Source organism: Larus michahellis, chromosome 24 (genome assembly GCF_964199755.1).
Source record: "Larus michahellis chromosome 24, bLarMic1.1, whole genome shotgun sequence".
In the NCBI taxonomy this organism is placed as follows: domain Eukaryota; kingdom Metazoa; phylum Chordata; class Aves; order Charadriiformes; family Laridae; genus Larus; species Larus michahellis.
This window is the reverse complement of record NC_133919.1, coordinates 2,789,244-2,810,583: the sequence shown is the minus strand read 5'-3', so window position 1 is coordinate 2,810,583 and position 21,340 is coordinate 2,789,244. Positions and strand designations below refer to the sequence as shown.

The 21,340-nt window shown below is 52.4% G+C and overlaps 1 protein-coding gene across 1 annotated transcript; it reads right to left on the bottom strand.

Annotated features, from left to right (window-relative positions):
• Nucleotides 1-8,403: 8,403 nt before the first annotated feature.
• On the bottom strand, nucleotides 8,404-20,974 carry LOC141734643 (methanethiol oxidase-like). The gene is made up of 12 exons (XM_074566661.1): nucleotides 14,429-20,974; nucleotides 13,721-13,771; nucleotides 13,417-13,529; nucleotides 12,127-12,312; nucleotides 11,504-11,624; nucleotides 11,232-11,414; nucleotides 10,733-10,911; nucleotides 10,562-10,640; nucleotides 10,141-10,262; nucleotides 9,948-10,040; nucleotides 9,590-9,708; nucleotides 8,404-9,267 (listed from the first exon to the last, which is right to left on the bottom strand). The coding sequence occupies exons 1-12, from the start codon at nucleotides 14,430-14,432 to the stop codon at nucleotides 9,105-9,107; spliced, it is 1,413 nt and encodes a 470-aa protein (XP_074422762.1). The 5' UTR covers nucleotides 14,433-20,974; the 3' UTR covers nucleotides 8,404-9,104.
• Nucleotides 20,975-21,340: the final 366 nt, after the last annotated feature.

Genomic DNA, 21,340 nt, shown 5'->3' with positions numbered 1-21,340 from the left:
CTGACAGCGCCATTAAAGCAGCCCTCAGGAGATCTCTATCAGAAGAGAGGACAGCTTGGCCCATCTCACTAGGCCTGTAATTAAGTGGCTTCCAGAACAGCACTTTAAGCATGTGACAGGCAGACACGGGACCAGCCAAACACTCGGTCTTTCTCTAAGCGAGGAGCATCAAACCGCTGCAACTGCAGGAACTCGTGATTTGTTTAGCAGAAATCCATCTCGGCAGTTTCAGTGCAAGGGGCAAAGGCAGCCAGGAGAGGGATCGTCACCCACTGCAGCTGGACACCTCCATGCCACCAGTCGATGTAGGGTTGTTACTGACATCCTGCGTCCCAGGTACATCAAGGTTCTCCATAAGGCAAGGGGAAGGTGTTAAAATAAAATCATGGACGAAAGGGGAAAGCATACAAAGAAAGAGCTCAAAGCCTTATTTTATTGACTATGAAAGAAGTTGAGAACTTGGACAAGAGTCACCACACAGAAAGAAAAATCAGACATGTAACAGAGGCACTTCTGGATGGCTTTTCCACAGCATTAGAGCAGCCCGTTAACGGAGCACGGTATCCACGCGGGGCCTGAAGATCCCAACAGAGGAACCTTTCCTGGACATCAGAAAAACTAGGAAACATAAGGAGGAAAGGATGCGAGGGAGGCCAGAAGAAAGAGGCATCAAAGAGCACATGGGCAGTTCAACTGCATCAGGCCAAACTGGATTGAGGCACTGGGCTCCACATTGGACTTCGGGGGTAAGTGTAATCCCAGGTTTAATGTGTACAGGATGTCACTGTCTCCAAAGGCAAGGAGACTCGGTGAAACTGCATATCCATACTGGACAAAACAAAGAGGACAGCCCAACGCCACAAGACCCAGAGTGCTGAACATCAGCTGTCTTTCCACTCTCATGTCAAATGCTTCTGCTGCAGCTGTGTGAGGTGAAGGACGCAGTGATGCCTCCACGGGCTGTGCGCTGCTTTCTGAGCCTGGCAGGATATCGCTAGATTTCTTCTTCGGGATTAAGAACACTCACAGCCCTTTTACAGGAATTCTCGAAAGGAGATCGTTTTATAGACATGTGGTTCTGAACAGGACTTGCGGCACTGCTTTTGCAGGAGTTTGCACATCCCAGCCTTCCAACAGCACACTCTGACTGCAGAGGGATGTGGAAGTAGCTAGTACAACCTTTTCTGTAAGAGAGCACAGAGACTTTCAGTATCACTTGCCTGGGACAGCTTTCAGCCTGGGTCTGCCTCTTGCAGCGCCTGCCGTCTGTCAGCGCCCTGGTTCATCACCCTGCAACCCACACGTGTTCACAGCATGCCATGAGTTTGGGGCCACACGTGCGCAAGTGGAAGCAAAGACTCAACTTCCATCTCCAATTCTCAGAGGCGAACCCTTTCATATCTCCTAAGGGCAGCAAGTGTGTCTTGGGGGCACAAAGAGATGCCAGTGCTGGGAACCAACCTGTCATCCGATCATCAGATTCGGCAGATTTCAAGAGCTCAGACCTCAAGAAACAGAAGGAAGCCCCCAGTCCAGAAGCAGTTCCACAGTGGAGCTAGCTCTCCTCAGAGCAGCTCAAAACAGCCTTTGCCTCTCCTCTGCTTGACTGCCCAGACTCACCACTGCTCTCCCACGCTGCTCAGAGCTGGGCACAACAGTCCGTCTTTCTCCCAGCAAACCCAAGAGAGAGGTTCAGGCGTTGTCCCCGAGGCGCTGCCGTCCTTGTTTCCCGGCGGGCAGGAAGCACAGCCGGGCCCAGGGACGCAGGAGCAGCTCCTGCCCCGTCAGAGGCGATGTCAGGCACTCGGATGATGCCTCTTTGCACACTTCTGCTGTCACAGCGCACATCTCTCACTGCACCGTCTTCTTGCACCTGCACACCTGCTAATTAAAGAGTTCATTAGTCCTCCGCTCATTAACAAAGTTTGCTGGTCATCCTCTTTTTGGCTTTCCTTGGTGACGTCTTTGGCAGCCCTCACAAAACCAAGCTGTGGGCTGTAGAGTTTTCTAATTAAAACTGATAGGAGGAAGGATAAGAGCCGGCTCAGCAACACCACCAAGCGAGCCATGGTCAGCGGAGAACACAATCAGTGCCGTCTGCTCTCGGCCCAAGGAAAGCTCCCCGCGGCAGGCAGAGATGGAAGCCGCGACATGGAGACGCAATCAGGGGCTTCACTGCACAGCCCACACTGGGGTGGCAGCTACTCCCCTCCTCCCGACCATCTCTCCCAACCCTGATAGGAAAAAACACGCTATAATTTTGATAATGGGCAGGACGAGGTGATGCAACCCACTGCAGGCTGGCACAGCACACTAAACGCGGCAGGAGAAGACCTTGCTTCACCAAGGACGCTACGTCTGCTCTGAACAGCCAAGCAAGAGCTCCCCGACTACGGGAGCAATCTCCAACCTTCCCCCAGTGCTCCAGGGGGACGTTCCCTCGCGTCCCACCTCACCCTGCCATTTAACCCTGCAGGTGCCCCAGGGTGTCTCGGTGTCGCTCATCCTCTCGCATTCTTAAATCCCTCTTTCCTACACTCCGTCCTGGCCTCCGTACTCCCTTTACAGCCTCCTGCCACCCCCAAACAGGGCAGCAAGGCGCTGAGCACCAGCAGAGTTTGGAAAGCCTGGAGTCAGTGCCAGTGTCCCAGCAAAAAAAAGCCAGGGGAGGTAGGTTGTCCTAGACCTTCCCAGGCTCCCCATCTCCCAAGGCTTTCATTCTGTTCCGGTCTATTCCCTTCTTCAGGAGCAGAAGGAAAACCACACCATTCAACCCTTGTGTCAAAACAGGCACAATTTATCACCTCAAACAGCGGGGGCAAGGCTTGGAGGTTAATTTACAAGCTGTCGATGTGGTACGGGAAGCTTAACAAAGTTTACTGTTAACTTCTTCAAGATGTAGCTCAGGAGAGTGCTGGGTTGGAGCCCCCACAGCTCTGCACAGAGTGTTTACTGCCTCATGGTCCCGACCTGCAGGGAGGCTGAGTACAAGCAGCTGCCAGTGGGGTTTTGATGAAGTTCTGAAGCAGAGCTTTGCCGACAAATTCAAATTCATGGAGTGAGCCCCAATTCCTATTTGTCACTCCTACCCGAACTGCTGTGGGGCCTGGCATTTCAGCCACAGGCCCCACGGAATCATTGCCGACGTCTGCACGAAGGGGTCCCAACTCCCCCATCAGCAGTGAACAGGAAACAGAGAGGAAAAGGGGGATGATTTTTGGAAGCTGCCAGACTCATACACACGCTCACCAGAAACCTTCTGGGGGGTGAGGACAAATGCACGGCAACTAAGAAATGTGAAATTGCACTGCTGATAGGAAGGAAGGTGAGAACGGGAGGTCACCTCACTGGCACTTGTCTGTGAGCTGCAGGTAGAGACCAACGGAGGAACTGTTCTTCCTCAATCAGCTCAACGGAGTAAGACACAGCTTCTACAGTACAGACTAAAACCGCGGTGATTCGAGTTGCGGACAAAGTCTCTGCTGAAAACAGTCACTTTATGTCCTCTAACTACTACGTCTGAGGACAGAGAAAGGAATCTGGGCTCTTCCTTGCATTGCTACACCTTGACAGCAGATGTGCGGTCTCCAGGAGAGAAGCTGCTATCATGAGCACGCAAAGCCGGTTGAGTGCCTTCCAAAATGCACCAACCTCCTCTGAAAAAGAAGCAGAAAGATGGTACTACGGACAAAGGAACTGTATCCTAATATAGGTGTCTCACACATTTTACTATTCTTTCTGTATCTAAGCTAAGATCTCCTTTTTAATGACTTGCATTTTAAGTGACTGCTGATGATTCCTAGTTCCATATTTGCCTACACAAGCATTGAGGGGTAATCCAAAACTCCTCTTCCTTGTATCTTGTTCCAAAAGCTCCAGATCCCATCTCCTTCCCAGAGGCATGTTACCTCAGGAATAGCGTACACAGCTCGAGAGCTCACAAGTTCATTCTATCCACCACACAAAAATCAGGAAAAAATTAAACTCCGAAGGATCAGCTTGTTCCTTTTCCTTGATGACACACGTACAAAAGATGCGATGCCTCCATTCCACCCTAAAGTGGTGACGCTCATCTTTCAGGCTGGGCATGGACAGGCGGTGGATCACTCAGCCAAAGGCAGAATTATTCCACTCCGGGAGACAGGGAGAAAAGGGGACTTTATTGCACTTAAGCCTTGCTGCACTGGGACTGCCTCTAGGCGTTGAGTGAGGGTAATGCCGTTTGCTGCTTCTGTTTGGTAGCACATCTCTGGCTGAGACGTGCGGAGAGCTCAAAGCTGACGTCCTACCTTCTTTTAGGAACTGGATTACACACCCCATGCTAATGAACACTTTAAGACAAGTGCATTACTAGCTATCTAAATAAATAAGAGAGCTGGAGATGTTCCTTTTGAAGCCAGAGATAGGATGCTTCCAGTGCCCTCAACACTGGATTCAAAAGTTCATGATGCTTTGAAGCATTTTAGGCAAACAGCCCTCAGGATGGAATAAATCAGAAGATAATTTTTCTGGGTGTCACTCATCTGATCTATTTGAAATGGCCAACTTGAATGGCTTGGAACATACTCCCCGGATGCCATTTTCCCTCTTGATGGGCATACAGGCAATGCAGGCAACTACGCACGGGTCCACCTCCAGAGCCTCCTGCTCTAAGGATGGGCCAGACAGATCCTGCCACAGACACACTGGTTTATAGAATACTCTTTGTAAGAGCAGACTAATCTGTTCAAAGACACAGGGTTTGAGAAGATAAACGGGATTTGCAGCCTCATAAAGGAGATCAAATCTGATTTCGCATATACGATGAGAAGGGGTAGATAGTAGAGTGCGCAACACAACAGCGCGGGTGCTACAGGGCACGCTGCGCTCTGCCAAAGCTGCTGCATGCCCTACGTGGCTGAGCCATTGGGCTCCGTGAGCCAGGCTCAGGAGACACGGCTCCCAGCATAAGCCACAGAGAAGCTGTAGGCGCAGGCGAACACAGAGCGAAACCAGCTGAGCTCACCTCCTGCCAGGGCAGAGGGGAAAGCAAAAGGGCAGAAGGACGGTGAGATTCCTGGCAGACAATCTCCCCGCCAGCTGCGGATCCCCCGGGGAGCAGCAAGAAGTCGATGGCAGGCAGCACAGCTCACGGCACATAGGTGGTGGCAAGACACAAATGGCTCCAGCGCAGAAGGGCCTACCAAAGGCACGTGAAACAGAAAGAGAGCGCTCAAAACTCTGCGCAAAGCGAAGATCCACCACCCAGGACCTCTTGACCACTTCACTGAGCGGAGACAAACCAAATGCACAGGGCTACTGGCCTCACACCTGGTACACGCACTGCCCTTCAGCACATCTGGCCAGAGGCACGGCAGCGGTGGGATCACCCCTCCCCGCTACAGCCCACAGCTACAACCTGACAAACCCCTCCAAAACCCACATCCTTAGGTGGTGATTTCAGATGCCGTGTAATGAGGAGTGACTTCAGGCTGCCACTGAAGGGCCCTGCCAGGGGCAGCCACAGGCAGATGGACGGTGAGTCACGTTCTTGGCAGCGCCGTTTTCCGACGGATCAGATCCTTCAGCCGCCTCCTCCCACCGCGCAATCGCTCCATCTGACACCAGAGGAGTGGCAGCACCACGCAGCTGGGGAGGATGGACAGGCAGGACCTGCTTCTTCTCCTCTTTCCTGCCTCTGCCTGAAGACGGGCACTAGCAGCGTTCCTCAAAAGTCCCTACGAGCACGGCACATCAGACGCCACGCTTACAACAACTGGAATCAAGTATGGTTGACCTTCCCCCCCTGATGGAGGTGGAAATGCAAACCAGGAATACGTACACTGAGCAGTTTATCTGAACATTTCAGGTTCCCCTCCAAGGACTTCTCCATATGAGTTTCTGGTCAGTCTCTATTCATCCTACTGTGAATGCAAAGGCAGAATATGTGTCAGTGGATTGTTCATCTGTTACAGAAGAGAATATTTTTATCTGTGGTAAAACAACCTAATCAATCCCCTTTTCCACACTCTGCAATATCCATGATTCCTCTGCAAAATACTCTTAAGAAACAGCTGCAAAGTTACATTTGCATCCTCATCTCCCTGGCAACATCCCTTAAAGAAGAAAAAAAAAAAGGCCACATTCACACTCAGTGCGAGTTCCCCATATTCAGCCCAGCTTCCTAACACCGAAATGAGCAAATGCTATAAAAACACAGCGAAGAGCATTCAGGAGGGTTAGCAGATCTCAATATTAATCTGCTGCACCCTGCAGACTAGAGGCGAGGAGATGAAACGCGTGGGTCTTCTGCTGCTAAGAGCTGAATATAGACTGGGGTTGTTTCTTGCCTCTGCTCCTATCTGGAACGAGAGGGAAAACTGAAGGTTCATCCAAGACCCGGGGCAGAACGGAGCACTCACGATGGCTGCACCACCACCAGGATTTTTCAGGACATTAGTTTCCAGTCCTGCATCTGCAAGACCCATCTTAACTTGGTGCATCAATCCGTAGCGCAGCCTAAGGATGCCCTCAGCTACTCATGAAATGCCATCCTCCCTCCGAGCTTGTGCCCCAGAAAAAAAGGACTTTTGGGGAGCTGTTGGAAGCTGCGAAGGACTTGACAGGTGCTGGCACCAGGGAGAAGCACATCTTCGAAACAACCACTAGAGGGAACAGAAGCAGCATCCAACCTCAGCCCCCCCAATTCACCACCTCCCCAGCTATGAGGCACATTCACACCACGGCAGGTGCCCCGAGTTCCACATTCCTCAGGACAACTCATGCCCAAGGACGAGGAAAGGCCCGCACTCCCTGAAACATGGAAATCAGGACCCAAAGACCTGGGAACAGGCCTTGGAGGGGGTGGAAAAGTTTGCTCGTACCAGCAGAAATATGTCCACATCCATCCCACTTGGGCAGAGCACAGCCTGGGGGTGGAAGGAGGAGCTGGGTCACCTCTGCTGCGTTGCTCTTGATCTTCAGGGTCCAGCTGCAGCTCAAAGTGCGGGCTGAGTCCTCGCCTCGCTGTGCGACCACCTGCAAGGCAGAGAGGGTGGTCAGTCAATAGCATGAGGGACAGCAGCTTCTCTGACCAACCCCACAGACACGGCCATTAGGTGAGGGAGTTCTTCCCTGCATTCGTGTGGATGGTGCCTGGCCCCATCACAAGGAGGGGTTTCCAGGGTGAACTCAGCACAGCCATCTCCAGCCGTCTGGATGCGCACTGGCACGGGGATGTCTGCTGGCCAGGCTCCCTCCAGCCAGCAGAGAGGAGGAGGCACCTCTCCTGAGACATGCGCTTTGTAGGGTCTGAAGGTAGGTGAGATAAGGCTCATTCCAAAGCCACCGCAATGGCAGGGGCATCCCCTGAGAAGGCCCTCAAACAAGGCAGCGCTGGAGGATCAGAACAGGGTGTCACGCTCAAGCGATCGTGATGCTGAACAGCAGCACCCCAGGGTGCACAAGAGAGCGGCAGTGATACGGTTGGCCATGAGAAGTGTGAAGGAATAAACGAAGTTGTATTCTTCCAAGGTAAACACATAAAAGGTGGAAACTTAGAATGATCCTCTTTATATCCTAATTTTTGCAGCCTCCAAACTAATTGTGGTTTTGGCCACAAATTGTACCCTTGTGAAGCCGCTCAAGGCAAATGGGACTAATGGGAAGATGTGTGGGTGCGCGGCAGGGTTCTGGTGGGCAGTGGTTGCTGTCCTGTGCGGTGCGAGCGGGATTTGACATCCTCCCCAGCACACACTAAACAGGAGGATGATCTACAACTCCAGTGACTACATCTTGCTTGTGTGAAAAACTCAGAGTGAAAGAGGACAGTCTGTCGAGAATCTTGAAGGGCCTAAGGTCATTTTGCCAACGTCAAGTAGAGTGTAGGCAGAGGACTTTGGGTGAAAACCCTAATTTTGCTCTGCCTTGACTGTGTTACGACTACGCTGGTCCATGTGAACTGGTCCAATGAACTCATCAAGCTGAAACCAACATTCCCACCAGCAGCAAGCCAGCCACTGAGCAAACACACGGGGCTGCGCTGGAGTGTCTACGCTCAACATGCTCTTTCAATCCTTCACAGATGTTAAAGTAAGCCCTACTAGAACCAAACGGTTGGTCTGACGAGCCCTACATTGCTTTGACAAGGTACGCTCATTTTGGGGCAGAAAAAGAACACACGGTTGCCAAGTTTCCCTATAAAACATGGGCCTGCAAGAATGCACACACAAAAAAAAAACAAAACAAGCAAAGACAATTTCTGCCAGAAACTTCCAGGAAGACTAAGAAACACTCTTGCACAATCAGTGTCCTGTCTTAAGGGATTCCAAAACCCTGATCTTATCATTAACCGCTGCTGGTATTTGTTTACTCTTGAAATAAATCTGAAAGGCTTCAATGAAATAAGGCACGTGAAGATCCAGCTGATGCAAAGAACAATTTTATTCATGCTTAAAGCAGAACACGAGAGCAAACCAGTGTCAGGAAACAGGCACCTCTTTTCAAAATAAAGCACTTCATATTCCTTCAGTGGTGACGCAGAGCGACCCAAGCACGTGCCAGGGAGCCAGGACGGCTCTCGTGCCAGGGGAAGACCATCCAGGAATGACCTGGCTGAAGAACAACAACTCAGACGAACTGGGCACTTCACTTTCTTTTGCCTTAGTTTTCAAGGGCGAACAGGCTCTGAATCATAACTGAGAGTTCCACACCTTGCTCCTGTCTCCGGTACTAGACAGCAATAGCCAAAAGGCTGGGGATGACAAGGCAGGTGTCCGACAGGCCCCTAGCAATCAATCGAGGCACGGTGTGTATGCAGATATCTGCCGAAAGGCACTGTGCGTCCTGCACATCTCCACGTCTCAGCAATCGCCCCGGGCTCTGCCCTGGGAATCATGCCCGGGGATTGCTTTGCACTGCAAACAACTCTGAAAACGTGCCATGTGTCTCTGTTCACTGCTCTGCCCCAACCAAACCCTCGCAACAAGGCAGAGCTTCCGTAGCTCATGTTAGCAGAAATCTAGACTCCAGCAATGAATGGGGACCCCCCGACCCAATTACCCTACGCTCTTTCTTAACGGCTGCACTACAGGAGAGAGAGAAGAAGGGAGTCTTTCACGTGGCGCCTAGGCCAAGATATCGGAGGTGGAATCCCCAGAAGCAAAGCGGATGTCATGGGCAAGGCAAGGCCCATTGGGCTCCTTTCCAAAATCCACCAGGAAGTTCTTGTTCACCGTCAGGCCTCCCTTCTCAGTGTCCACATCAATCTGCAGCATGACAGAGCCTTCCCTGCGAGGGGACAAGAGCGCAGCCATTACAGACAAGCAAACCGTGGTGCTCTTCAAGAGATCCTGCCCTTCACCTCCTGTTCCTTTCTCCTTAACAGCTCGGCTTCCACAGGGAGAAGGGGGCGGGGGCCAGGTTCCAGGAAGGCCATACACCAGCGCTCACATTTTTTTCCTGAATTCTCAATGGATGTGAGCAAACTGCCAGGCACGGCGTGCCAGGCTGGCCGGAGCTTGCCTTTGTGTTGGAGGTCATCGTCTGCTTTGCTAAAGCAAAACATCTCTGCTAAATCAAAACATCCCCTTTCCTCCCAAATGTTCCTCACCTGACCATGCTGGGGTAGAACTGCTTGTCCCAGGTGCTGTAGAGGGAGTTGGTGACGTACAGCCTCTTGCCATCCAGGCTGAGCTGCAGTTTGCTGGGGCCGCCGTACACTCTCTTGCACTGGAGGCACAACAGACACCAGTCATGTTACCGCCTTCTTTCTTTCAGCAGCCACGCGCAAGCAGGGCCAGGGGAGCAGAGCAGAGCAGTGGCCTCCTCCCCAGCGCAGGCAAGGCACCAGATGCTGTGGGACACGGGCACCGCAGGGGAGACCGACCCCAGAAACCCTGGGCAGAGAATGGGCAGAGCAGAGCCAAAGTGCAAAGGACACCGGAGGGCCAAGAGGCCGCAGAACTCACCTTGACCACCAAGGGCTCCGGCTGGCACTTCAGCTCTTCGTCTCGGCACACAGTCACGGGTCCGCCTCTGAGGATACTGCCTCCCACAAACACCTGTAAGCGAGGCAGTGGGAGACGTGTTGCCCTCTCATCCCACCACCACCACATCCTGACGAGGAACCCAACAGTGCAAGCCCTTCTGCTCCTGCCTTACCTGTCCCACCAGCCGGGGCTTGCAGGTCTTGGAGAGCTCGTACTGGCGGATGTCTCCGTGCCACCAGTTGCAGAGATACAGGTACCTGTCATCCACTGAGATGATGAGGTCGGCGGTGAAGGCTAGGGCACAGAAACCGAAAGCTCTAGAGAAGGCAGCATCAACAGCAAACCTGCCTCGCATCCAGCCCCAGTCCGCTCCTCTCCCTGCCATTCTTGATGGCGTGCCTCCGGCACAGGAGACCTGCCCCAGTGCACGAGATCCAGCGTCTTCCTGGGGTGTGCACAGCCCTCCAGCCCCCCAACAAGCCTTCCCCCGTCTTTACGCAGCGAGGCTTGGAGGGGCAGCCAGGGGGCTTGGCCAGGCTGCACAAAACAACGCTTGGGAGGAAAAAGGGAAATCCAGCTCAGGGCACACAAACCTGGCATCTTGGGCATAATCCATCCCGTCACGTCCTTGGCCGGTATCCGAATCACCTCTTCTACTGCCCAGTTGTCTCTCTGCACAAGAAACACAGGCACCGCGCCATGAGCACTCCCCTGCCTGCTCAGGAAAGGGCTGGCTCTCCCCCGGCTCCTGACAGAATACTTGCCTCGCACTTGTAGAAGCGGTAGACGATGCCGCTCAGGGCACAGCTGACGTATCCCTCGGCAGCATCGGGGTTGTGCAGGAATTTCACACTCAGGGGCAGAGAGTCCTCCCCCAGGTCAAAGCACTGGATGAGGGAGCGGCAGGACAAGTTCCACACGTTCAGGCGGCGCCCATAGACCCCTGAGGAAAAGGAAAACCGAGTCAGCAGAAGTGGGGGGGGGCTACCCACGGACACTCATCCCTCCCCAAGATGCTCGCAGACGCGATAGCCATGGCTATCAGACTAGCCAGAAGCAGCCAAGAAACTGCAGCGATTTAGGGAGCTGTGGGAGAAGACAGGGACCAGCCGGTCTTAAGGACAGACGCTGCAGGTCCTGTAGCAGTGCCTGTAAAACGGGCCGTCTGGGGAGAAATCTGCCTGTCCCCTCGCCCTGCCCCCTCGACACCCTCCCATCACCTCGGCCAGTTCTGGCTCAGCACCCGCATCTGTATTCCCTCACCTTTCTTCAAGTCGCTGGGACAAAATCCACGTCCTGCGCGTTTTGGGACTGCTCCGGCAGAGCTGATCAGAACATTGTAGCGTGGCTGGTACCAGAAGTCGTATCCACTTGGGGGGGTCTCACACTCGTTTTCCCAGTTCCCCTTCAGCTCAAATGTCTCTCCATCCAGCACAATGAAGCCACCTGTGAGACAAAAGGGGATGCGTGACAAATCACATACTCCACTTCCAAACCGGTCAGTTTGTTCATGAAGTTTTTACAGGGCAAAGTACCTTTTGCATTGCCAGCCGGATCTCCCGTGTTGGCAATCAGAATATCGCCATTGGGCAGGCTGCGAGGTACGCTGAGGTATCCCTTGTTGCACTTCCAGAAGACATCCACTGGCTCAATCATCTGAAAAAGGTTGACACACACCCACTTCAGCCTCCGGCTGCTCAGCGCATTTCACGCTCCCTGGCAGAGCCTGCGGCCACCCGAGACTTCGGAACATCTCTGACACTTGCAGGAGCTTTCTTTCCAAGAGCACACACTGGCCAGGGCCTGCCCCTCCTCGGAGAGGAGCACAGAAGCCTCTCAGATCCCCTCTGCACAGACAAGAATGCAGCAACGTCTAACTCATAAGGGCTTCTCTGTCCACCACACCATTTCGGTGGGGGGAAGGTGTGGAGTTATTTGACTCCCCGAATGCAACAGGTACACAGAAAGGAACACAACGATGACGAGAGCCGCCTCTGGTCTGAAAAGGGGAGAGCCCAGAGGGAAACGTGACCCAGCTCTCTAAACTCAGGGTGGAAGAGAAGATGAAGAGAGAACCCTTCTTCCCTCTGTATTATTCCAGAAACACCAGTTCCCAACTCCTTCCCAGAAACTTGACCTTGAATCACCTCAGCCATACCTTGCACAGCTTGGGAGCCCGGCACTGTGACCCCACATCCACCACGTAAATGCGGGAAGAAATCAAACAGGGAAGAATCAGCTTGTTCCTTTTCGTTGTGACATTGTCAAAGCAGGTGCAGCCAGCGCTCCACCCCGAGGAATGCAGCTCGTCTTTGAGGTTGGGCATGGGCAGGCGGTGGATCACCTAGGCAGTCAAGGGAGAGTTAGGGGTCGCGCAGGGAGGCAGTGAGAAATGGGGACCCTAATGCTGGCAGATACTCCTGTCTTTGTGGCCTCCTTTCGACTGTAGCTGGGACTGCCTCTGGAGACGCTGCTCCTCGCACTGAGCACTGCTCTTTGATAGGGTACTGTGTGCAGCTGGGAAATGTGGAGATTCTTTCAAGAATTCCTCACCCCATGACACTAAAATTCAGGAAATCATGTATACGAAGAAATTATGATTATCATGTTGACAAAACAGGTGTGTTGCTCTGCAAAATCCTCCTAAGACTGGACTTCAAAATCTGTTAAAAACTTTCAGAAGCCTATATTGGCTTTAAAGTGCATTTTCTTTTAAGCTCTTGTAGCAATGGACTAGTCAGGTCATATATACACCCTTCATGTAGATAACCTGTCTTTGCAGCCTGCAGACAGGTAAATGCCGATGTCCCGTTTCGGATGACAGCAGGCAGGCTGTACAGCACACGACAGAACATCTCTGCCACTGCAGCACGACAGAACCATGCTGAACTCTGCACAAGTGCTGGATCCCCTACACCTCCTGCGTCCCTAGAGACCATTCTCCACGCTGAGCAGATACTGAGAAGGTGATTCGGAACATGTGCTCAAAAGCTCACTAGCAGCACCAAGATGCTCGGGAAGTGAGTTGGGAAGTGAGTCAGAACCGACCTGTCCCCAAGACACAGCAATGGAGATGATTCAACTAGAGCCAGGCATACGAAGGACAGTGAAAAGAGAGCAGGAAGGTGAGACTCCCGGCAGACAACATCCATATCTCGTGCATGACACCAGTGGAGAAATAAGAGGCAGACCTGCCATGACAAAACTCACAAGAGGTTTCCCAGCCAGAACATGAACAGGCAGCGGGTAAGAGCCAAGCCAGGATGGAGACAGAAAGATGCAGGAAGACAAGAAGGTGCAAGGCATAAACAGCCTGCGTGACAGATCGAGACTCAAGCAATCTGATTTTCCCCAGACAAAAAGAGTAAATGTCCTGAATCTGGGGGCACTATGAAGCACAGAGCCAGCAGCCAGTCACCAGCCCAATAAAAAGCCAAGACACAGGTACCTGGCAATAACATGAAGATCTGGGGTTGAGATCGATGGTGGCCAGGTAGTCAGGTTGGTCGATGCATGTTTCCCTGTAGGTACAGGTCACGTAGGCAACCTCCTCTCTAGGAGCTGGGTGTAGAGAAAGCCTCAGTCAAAATGTGCCATGAACGAGCCGGAAAGGAAAAGTAAAGCTTCAACAGACTCTCAGATCAGACTGAACTCATTTTTCTGGATGCTACAGCCTTCCTCCTTGCTCACTGGCAACGGCCCAACCCTGGTTCCACTACTGACACATTCAAAACAGGCTCAAGAGGACTTGCCTTTCACATCGGGGCAGGTGGGGTAGTCGTAGCACTGAACTCTGCATCTGTCTGTTTTGGGAAGAAGAGAAGAATAAAATGAGAAAGGTCCACATTCTTAAAAGGTGCCATTTCAGAAGACTCTGCCCCACCTGATGGACCTTCTCCCAGCCCAACTATCAATGGGGACTTCTGTGACCAGCATCTGCTGTTGTTACAGCACTGACAAATGATGGACCCAGGAGAGGAATCCTCCCTAAAGTGCCACCATGAATATCACCGACCAAACCACTGCTCAGTTCCCTTCTGCATCCTCGGAGTCCCTCACTGATACCCTCCCCATCAGCAGTGAAGAGAGCTTCCACCGAGAACACGTCAGTACTGAACGTCTGGTCTGATGATTCCCCAGCAGAAGGGAAGGCTCCCCTCAGCACGGATGCTACAGACACATGGAAGACGCTTCTCAAGGCAAAAAGACCCCCTGGAAGCAGATCGGTAGTGAGACAAAAGAAACCTCTGGTACCAGTGGGACCAAACACCAAAGCTCAGTCCCAAATCTCTCCTCCCTGCAGCACGGCAGAGGAACAAACCCACCAGTCCCCATGTGGGACTCCCGTTTCAGGGCGGGATGTCTGCAGCCCCCAGGCAGCGGCTGGAGCCAGAGCCAGGACGGGGCTACAAGGCTTGGAGCTGCTGCGGGCTGCGGGGAGGCTGCAGCGCGGCTCTTACCCATGCTGAAGGCCGTCTGGGTCACTCTCCTCAAGAGCAGAGGTGCTGGAAGTGGAGCTGCAGCTCGCTGTCTGCCTTGCTGGGGTGGGTTGTGTTGTGCCAAGGCTGCTTCGAGGGGGCCTTATATACACGGCAAAGGGGTGGGGGGAGAAAGCAAACTGCCAAGGGAGGAGCCATCACTCCTAAGCGTTTGGGAGGTGCCAGACCAGCGCTGTGGCTTGTTTCCGCCTTGCTAACCCCCAATCTCGAGGAAAAATCTGCTGCTCCATGCAGGTCTTTTCCTTCAACACAACCACCCGTATCTGATCCTGGGGCTCTGCTGGTTTCCAATGGACTTCTCCACGCTTTGGCGGCCTCCAGGTCCCAGACGAGACTCAGCTAATTAAAGCCATCCCCCATACCCACGTTGCTGCCATACAAATGTGCAGCGGCTGCAAATTCCACGGCAGGGATGGGAGGTCCAGTGAGATAATCGGCCCCACCAGCGAAATGACAAGCTTTGAACATACGGAGGCCACCAAAGACACCTCTGAATTCTGGACCCTGACAGAAGGCACGTCTCTGTCTGAGGGCTGAGCTGAAGACACGGGCTCCCTGGCATCAACTCCAAAAGCCAGGCCCAGGGGCGCCTCTGCCCATAAAGATGTTCTGAGCTCCTACGGACCGTCACCTGGGATGCAGCGCTCCGAGGGCAGAGGGGGCTCCGACAGCACTGGCATCAGAAGAGACTCGAGTGACTGCCCGCATCTCCCAAACAGCTAGAAAAGACGTCAGGTGAGAAACGGGTGCCTCAAGACGTACAATCTGTGCCCCTGTTGATGCAGCACCTGCACCGTCAAGAGATGCCTGCTGCCTCTCAGGTCCGCATCTCCACATGGAAAGTCAGTCCAGCTGGGGAAAAGAGGAACCTTTCGGATTTGAGGCAATTCAGCATAGAAACTGCCTGAGCAGTAGCCCCTTAGTCCCTCCACCTCACTGAAGCAGAACGATGCCATGTAACTAATGACAGAGATGTCTCCACATCCACCTGCTTGGACAAAGTGCAGCTCCGAGGGACAGGACGCAGCCAGCGAGCTGCAGGGCTGCACCAGGGGAATCTTCTCACCGTGCCCATCAACGCACTGCACAAATCCCACCGAAACACAGACTCACCGAATCCCACAGCAGGCACCAGTACTGCAAAGTGCCTGGCACAAGTGTGGTTGAAACTGGCCTAAACTGCCATGAAACACCCACAGGAACAGCAGAGATCTCCGTTAAAGGGAATGAGGTGTTGGATAGAAGAATTTTGGAAGAAGATGAGATGACCATGAGCATGGCTGCCACCAGCTGCCAAACTAAAGCAGGAAGAAAACACCAAGCGCTGTGGAAGGGGAACAAATATCATATCTTGTGGAAGAACTCCTCAATCAGTGGGCAAATTACACGGGATAAGTAATTGCTCCATGTAGGAATGCAGAAACATCTGACAGTGCCATTAAAGCAGCCCTCTGGAGATCTCTATCAGAAGAGATAGCCCGTCTCACTGGGGCTGTAATTAATGGCTCTCTGGTTCCAGAACAGCACTTTAAACAAGCGACAGGCGGACACAGGAGTAGCCTGGCACCAGGCACCAGTGCCCAGTTTTAAGCAATTGCTCAAATAATTAGCACACTACCCAGAGGCAGGTGGGCGCAGCTTGCCAAATGCTTTGTTTCAGGCAGTAGAAAAGAAAACGTGGGTTTTTTATGCAGGCTCGTTCTCACTCCTTCCACAAAGAGTGGAAATTTCAGTTTCCAGGCTGGCAGGATTCCCGAACACATGCTCCAGGCAATGGCGACCAGAGCATGCTGCCTACTGAGGGACACTCAGGACTGACAGGACGACGCAGCCGCAGCTCTGATCCAGCAACGAGAACTACAAGTCCAGCAGCTGAGACCGGCAGTAGGCAGAACGGAACCCAGCACGCAGTGGCATGAGGTGACCCGGAGGGTGAAAGGCCAGCAGTGATGGTGGGCACATGGGGGGCTGGCTGGCATTTCCCTACGTAGCAGAAGGAAGCCCTCAGTCCAGGAGCAGCTCCCCAGCCGGAGCTAGCTGTCCTCCTCAGAGGAGGTTCAGGCGTTGTCCCCGAGGCGCTGCCGTCCTTGTTTCCCGGCGGGCAGGAAGCACAGCCGGGCCAGGGACGCAGGAGCAGCTCCTGCCCCGTCAGAGGCGATGTCAGGCACTCGGATGATGCCTCTTTGCACACTTCTGCTGTCACAGCGCACATCTCTCACTGCACCGTCTTCTTGCACCTGCACACCTGCTAATTAAAGAGTTCATTAGTCCTCCGCTCATTAACAAAGTTTGCTGGTCATCCTCTTTTTGGCTTTCCTTGGTGACGTCTTTGGCAGCCCTCACAAAACCAAGCTGTGGGCTGTAGAGTTTTCTAATTAAAACTGATAGGAGGAAGGATAAGAGCCGGCTCAGCAACACCACCAAGCGAGCCATGGTCAGCGGAGAACACAATCAGTGCCGTCTGCTCTCGGCCCAAGGAAAGCTCCCCGTGGCAGGCAGAGATGGAAGCCGCGACATGGAGACGCAATCAGGGGCTTCACTGCACAGCCCACACTGGGGTGGCAGCTACTCCCCTCCTCCCGACCATCTCTCCCAACCCTGATAGGAAAAAACACACTATAATTTTGATAATGGGCAGGACGAGGTGATGCAACCCACTGCAGGCTGGCACAGCACACTAAACGCGGCAGGAGAAGACCTTGCTTCACCAAGGACGCTACGTCTGCTCTGAACAGCCAAGCAAGAGCTCCCCGACTATGGGAGCAATCTCCAACCTTCCCCCAGTGCTCCAGGGGGACGTTCCCTCGCGTCCCCCCTCACCCTGCCATTTAACCCTGCAGGTGCCCCAGGGTGTCTCAGTGTCGCTCATCCTCTCGCATTCTTAAATCCCTCTTTCCTACACTGCGTCCTGGCCTCCGTACTCCCTTTACAGCCTCCTGCCACCCCCAAACAGGGCAGCAAGGCGCTGAGCACCAGCAGAGTTTGGAAAGCCTGGAGTCAGTGCCAGTGTCCCAGCAAAAAAAAGCCAGGGGAGGTAGGTTGTCCTAGACCTTCCCAGGCTCCCCATCTCCCAAGGCTTTCATTCTGTTACGGTCTATTCCCCTCTTCAGGAGCAGAAGGAAAACTACACCATCCATCCCCTGAAGATGTTGTGAAACAGAGCTTTGCTGGCCAACTCGAAATTCATGTCACAGGGGAACACAGAGTGAACCCAGCTGAGCTCACCTCCTGCCAGGGCAGAGGGGAGAGCAGAAGGATGGTGAGATTCCTGGCAGACAATCTCCCCGCCGGCTGCGGATCCCCTGGGGAGCAGCATGAAGTCGATGGCAGGCGGCACAGCTCACGGCACATAGGTGGTGGCAAGACACAAATGGCTCCTGGGGCAGCACAACAAGAGCCTACCAAAGGCATGTGAGAGAAAGAGCGCGCTCAAAACTGCGCAAAGCGAAGATCCACCACCCTGGATCTCTTGACCACTTCACTGAGCGGAGACAAACCAAATGTCACAGGGCTACTGGCCTCACACCTCATACACGCAGTGCCCTTCAAAAAACATCACTTCAAAACATTCCCACGTGCAGGCTACCAGGTTTGCCGGAGGGAATATGAGCATAGTGTAACTACACCCTTCTCCCCTACGCACCCCTCTGCCTTTCTCCCACCACTCTTCCAGCCGCCCCTTCCCCTCCAAATGAGCAGCTTGCTGCTGGAGCAGGAGTCACAGGGGAGGGGGCAGAAAGGTCTGACCAAAGGCATGGCAGCGGTGGGATCACCCCTCCCCGCTACAGCCCACAGCTACAACCGGACAAACCCCTCCAAAACCCACATCCTTAGGTGGTGATTTCAGACGCTGTGTAATGAGGAGTGACTTCAGGCTGCCACTGAAGGGCCCTGCCAGGGGCAGCCACAGGCAGATGGACGGTGAGTCACGTTCTTGGCAGCGCCGTTTTCCGACGGATCAGATCCTTCAGCCGCCTCCTCCCACCGCGCAATTGCTCCATCTGACACCAGAGGAGTGGCAGCACCACGCAGCTGGGGAGGATGGACGGGCAGGACCTGCTTCTTCTCCTCTTTCCTGCCTCTGCCTGAAGACAGGCACTAGCAGCGTTCCTCAAAAGTCCCTACGAGCACGGCACATCAGACACCACGCTTACAACAACTGGAATCAAGAATGGTTGACCTTCCCCCCCTGATGGAGGTGGAAATGCAAACCAGGAATACGTACACTGAGCAGTTTATCTGAACATTTCAGGTCCCCATCCAAGGACTCATTTTATACTTCTCTGTACATAACAAGGCACTTCCCTACAGTCTTAGACCCAAAAGTAGGGGTCAGCCTGCACCAGAGAAGTAGAGAGCTTGAGGTAGCAGACCGAAAATAGGTTTTTTAATGGCAACTCTCATCACAACTGCTCTGGCTTCACCTAAGCAGAAATTGTTCTCCATTCTATAACCTTCCCAGCTAATAACTGAGAAATAATATATCTTGCTGTCCCCCTGCACTTGTTGAAAATACTACAAATAGTCTCTCTTTCTGGTATAAACACATTTACTTGTCTTGGAGATGACCTGGCAGCAGAAATATAAATGAATCTGCAACCTCAAATTAACCATGAATGAGCGAAAACTAGGAAATAATTAGCTATGAAGGAACAGGCAAGCTGCACTATGCCCTCCTGTGGTCACCTGGAAGATCATCTACTTTCTTTAACGCCAAAAACTGAAGTCACGCTGGTGCACTGGGAGGCAGTTTGGAAGTACCACGGGCTGCAGAAGGCTAAGTCACGTTCACTGGTTTCTTCACGTTCTTGCCTAATTCCCAAGAGGTCATGATTCAGCAAACAGTATGAAATAGAGTGTACAGACCCAGAGTTTTGTGTGCTTGTGAGTAAAGATGGATTTTGGCCAGTGGGTGAAACCTCTACACTAGTACTGAATGAACACGTGAGTATCATTTTTTTCACCCTCCAGATATCTGGGCCTACTCCGCATTCACCAACTTATTTTGTTTCGCTGCGTTTGTTTCTTCCACTTCGAGAAGCATGAGAGAGACGATGGTCAGTCACTAGAGCGAGGCTTCACACCACCTCCACAGATTCTCCAAAAAGCAGGCATTTAGCTAACGTCTGAAATTCCGGGTTCCATTTCCAATGGGCTGTGGGTATTTGCCATGACAGTGTCCCCCCAGAAACCTCCATGAAGCCAGTGAAGCCTACGGTAAAGCCTTCAGGGTAAAGCTTCCACAGCAAAGCTCATCTTGCAATAAAGTAGGCCCAGACAGGCACACACACTAAAAGCAGAATCTCTGCTACAGACCTGGATCCCATAAGCACAGCGAGACCCATTTGGTTTCCTCCCAGAATCATGAGAAACTCTCTGCTCACAGCTTACCTTTTTCAGCACCCGGATTAGCCGATGTTAGGAAAAAATGAAATATTTTCATTCGAGTGAGTCCCACACTTTGCTTTTCTCTTCCTTCTCTAAGCACCTTTTTGCATTTAACATTTGCCTTTTACAAGGAATAGGAGCAATCCGCACTTCAGTAGCTGTACACACTTGTATTCAGGGGCATTCCCAACTGGGGTTTCAGGACAGGACGCAGACTGGAGCTGGAATGAGAGACCTCCGTCACCCTGCAATACACTGATGGACTCAGAAGAGGCAAGTTCGTGATCTGTGGTAAATCACGACCCACAGTTGCTAGCAGAGCGAGAGACACTCCCAGCTGTACTCCTGTACTGCAGGGAGCCAGGCTGCAGCCTGCCCTCAGGTGGCCACGTGGAAGATCATGTACCTTTTCCAATTTAAAGGACTCAGTCGTCTAGGAACTAGGCGTGAAAAAAAATACGGGCTCCAGCAGTATTGGCTGGTGGCAAACGATTTCCTGACAAATTAATGACTTTCCTGGAAAGCAGGAGACAGTTCAGACACTGAGCACCCACTGTAGCCACTCAGCATGGACGACGAGCAGCGTTTACGCAGGTTGGCAGTGTGTACTCCGTTCTTGAAACCAGTCCCTTTGCAAGGAAAACAGCGCAGCAGGATGGTTTAAACATCACCCATTTCTAAAAAGAAGCTGCCGAAAATGGGCTTGTACATCAAGGTCTTGTCATTTAGAAAGATTTCTGGCTTTACAAGGTCCTAACTGAACTGCTTGTTGCAGGTTTCAAAGAGACCGAGTGGCAGCAGTCCAGCTGCCCTATGTTAAAAACACAAAATTGAACTCTCCAAGCCTGGTTCCAAATATTTTAGGCAAGACAGGAAGCAGTTACATGCAGAAGTCTTGATTATAAAGCCAGATCTGTCAGCTAGATGAGGATTTTGCTGTGGAAGCACAGCAAAAAGGCAGAAAAAACCCTCTCAAAATGCTCCAGCGGGAAGTCCCATTAACACGCTGCTCCTCCGACACTGCTGCCGTGATTCCAGCGTTACAACTGAAGCTCAGCAGGAAGCAGCAGAGGCTGGCAATGGACACAGATGGAACGCAACACATCCAGGGAGGCAGAAAAGAGAGTCAGACCCAAGAAACAGCTTGGGGAAGATGCATGAGGAACTGGCGAGAGAAGAAAGGGCGGACTTGTGAGTGCTTGTCTGCTCCAGAAGTTGCAAGACAGCGGAAAGACTCCTGTAAGACACCCGTTGCTGGCGCCACCTGGCTCAGCACAGTCTACAGAAAAGGGTTTTGCAGTTTTCTCCAGTCTTAGAAAATGGGAGAGAATCTTTGCTTGCAATAATGGGAACAAAGGCAGTTTCAGCAAAAATAAATTCCTCATCAACGGATTTTTAGACCAATGACATTGTTAACTTTCTGAAATGATCTTACATTTTAAGTTCTTTGAAACAGAAAATGCTGAAATTCTTAAAAGAAAAAAA

Coding starts and splice junctions, on each gene's coding strand:
- LOC141734643 (XM_074566661.1), bottom strand. Junction 10,912..11,231: donor TCCCAGCGACTTGAAGAAAG/GTGAGGGAATAC, acceptor CCTTTTCCTCAG/GGGTCTATGGGCGCCGCCTG. Junction 10,041..10,140: donor AGCCCCGGCTGGTGGGACAG/GTAAGGCAGGAG, acceptor CCTCGCTTACAG/GTGTTTGTGGGAGGCAGTAT.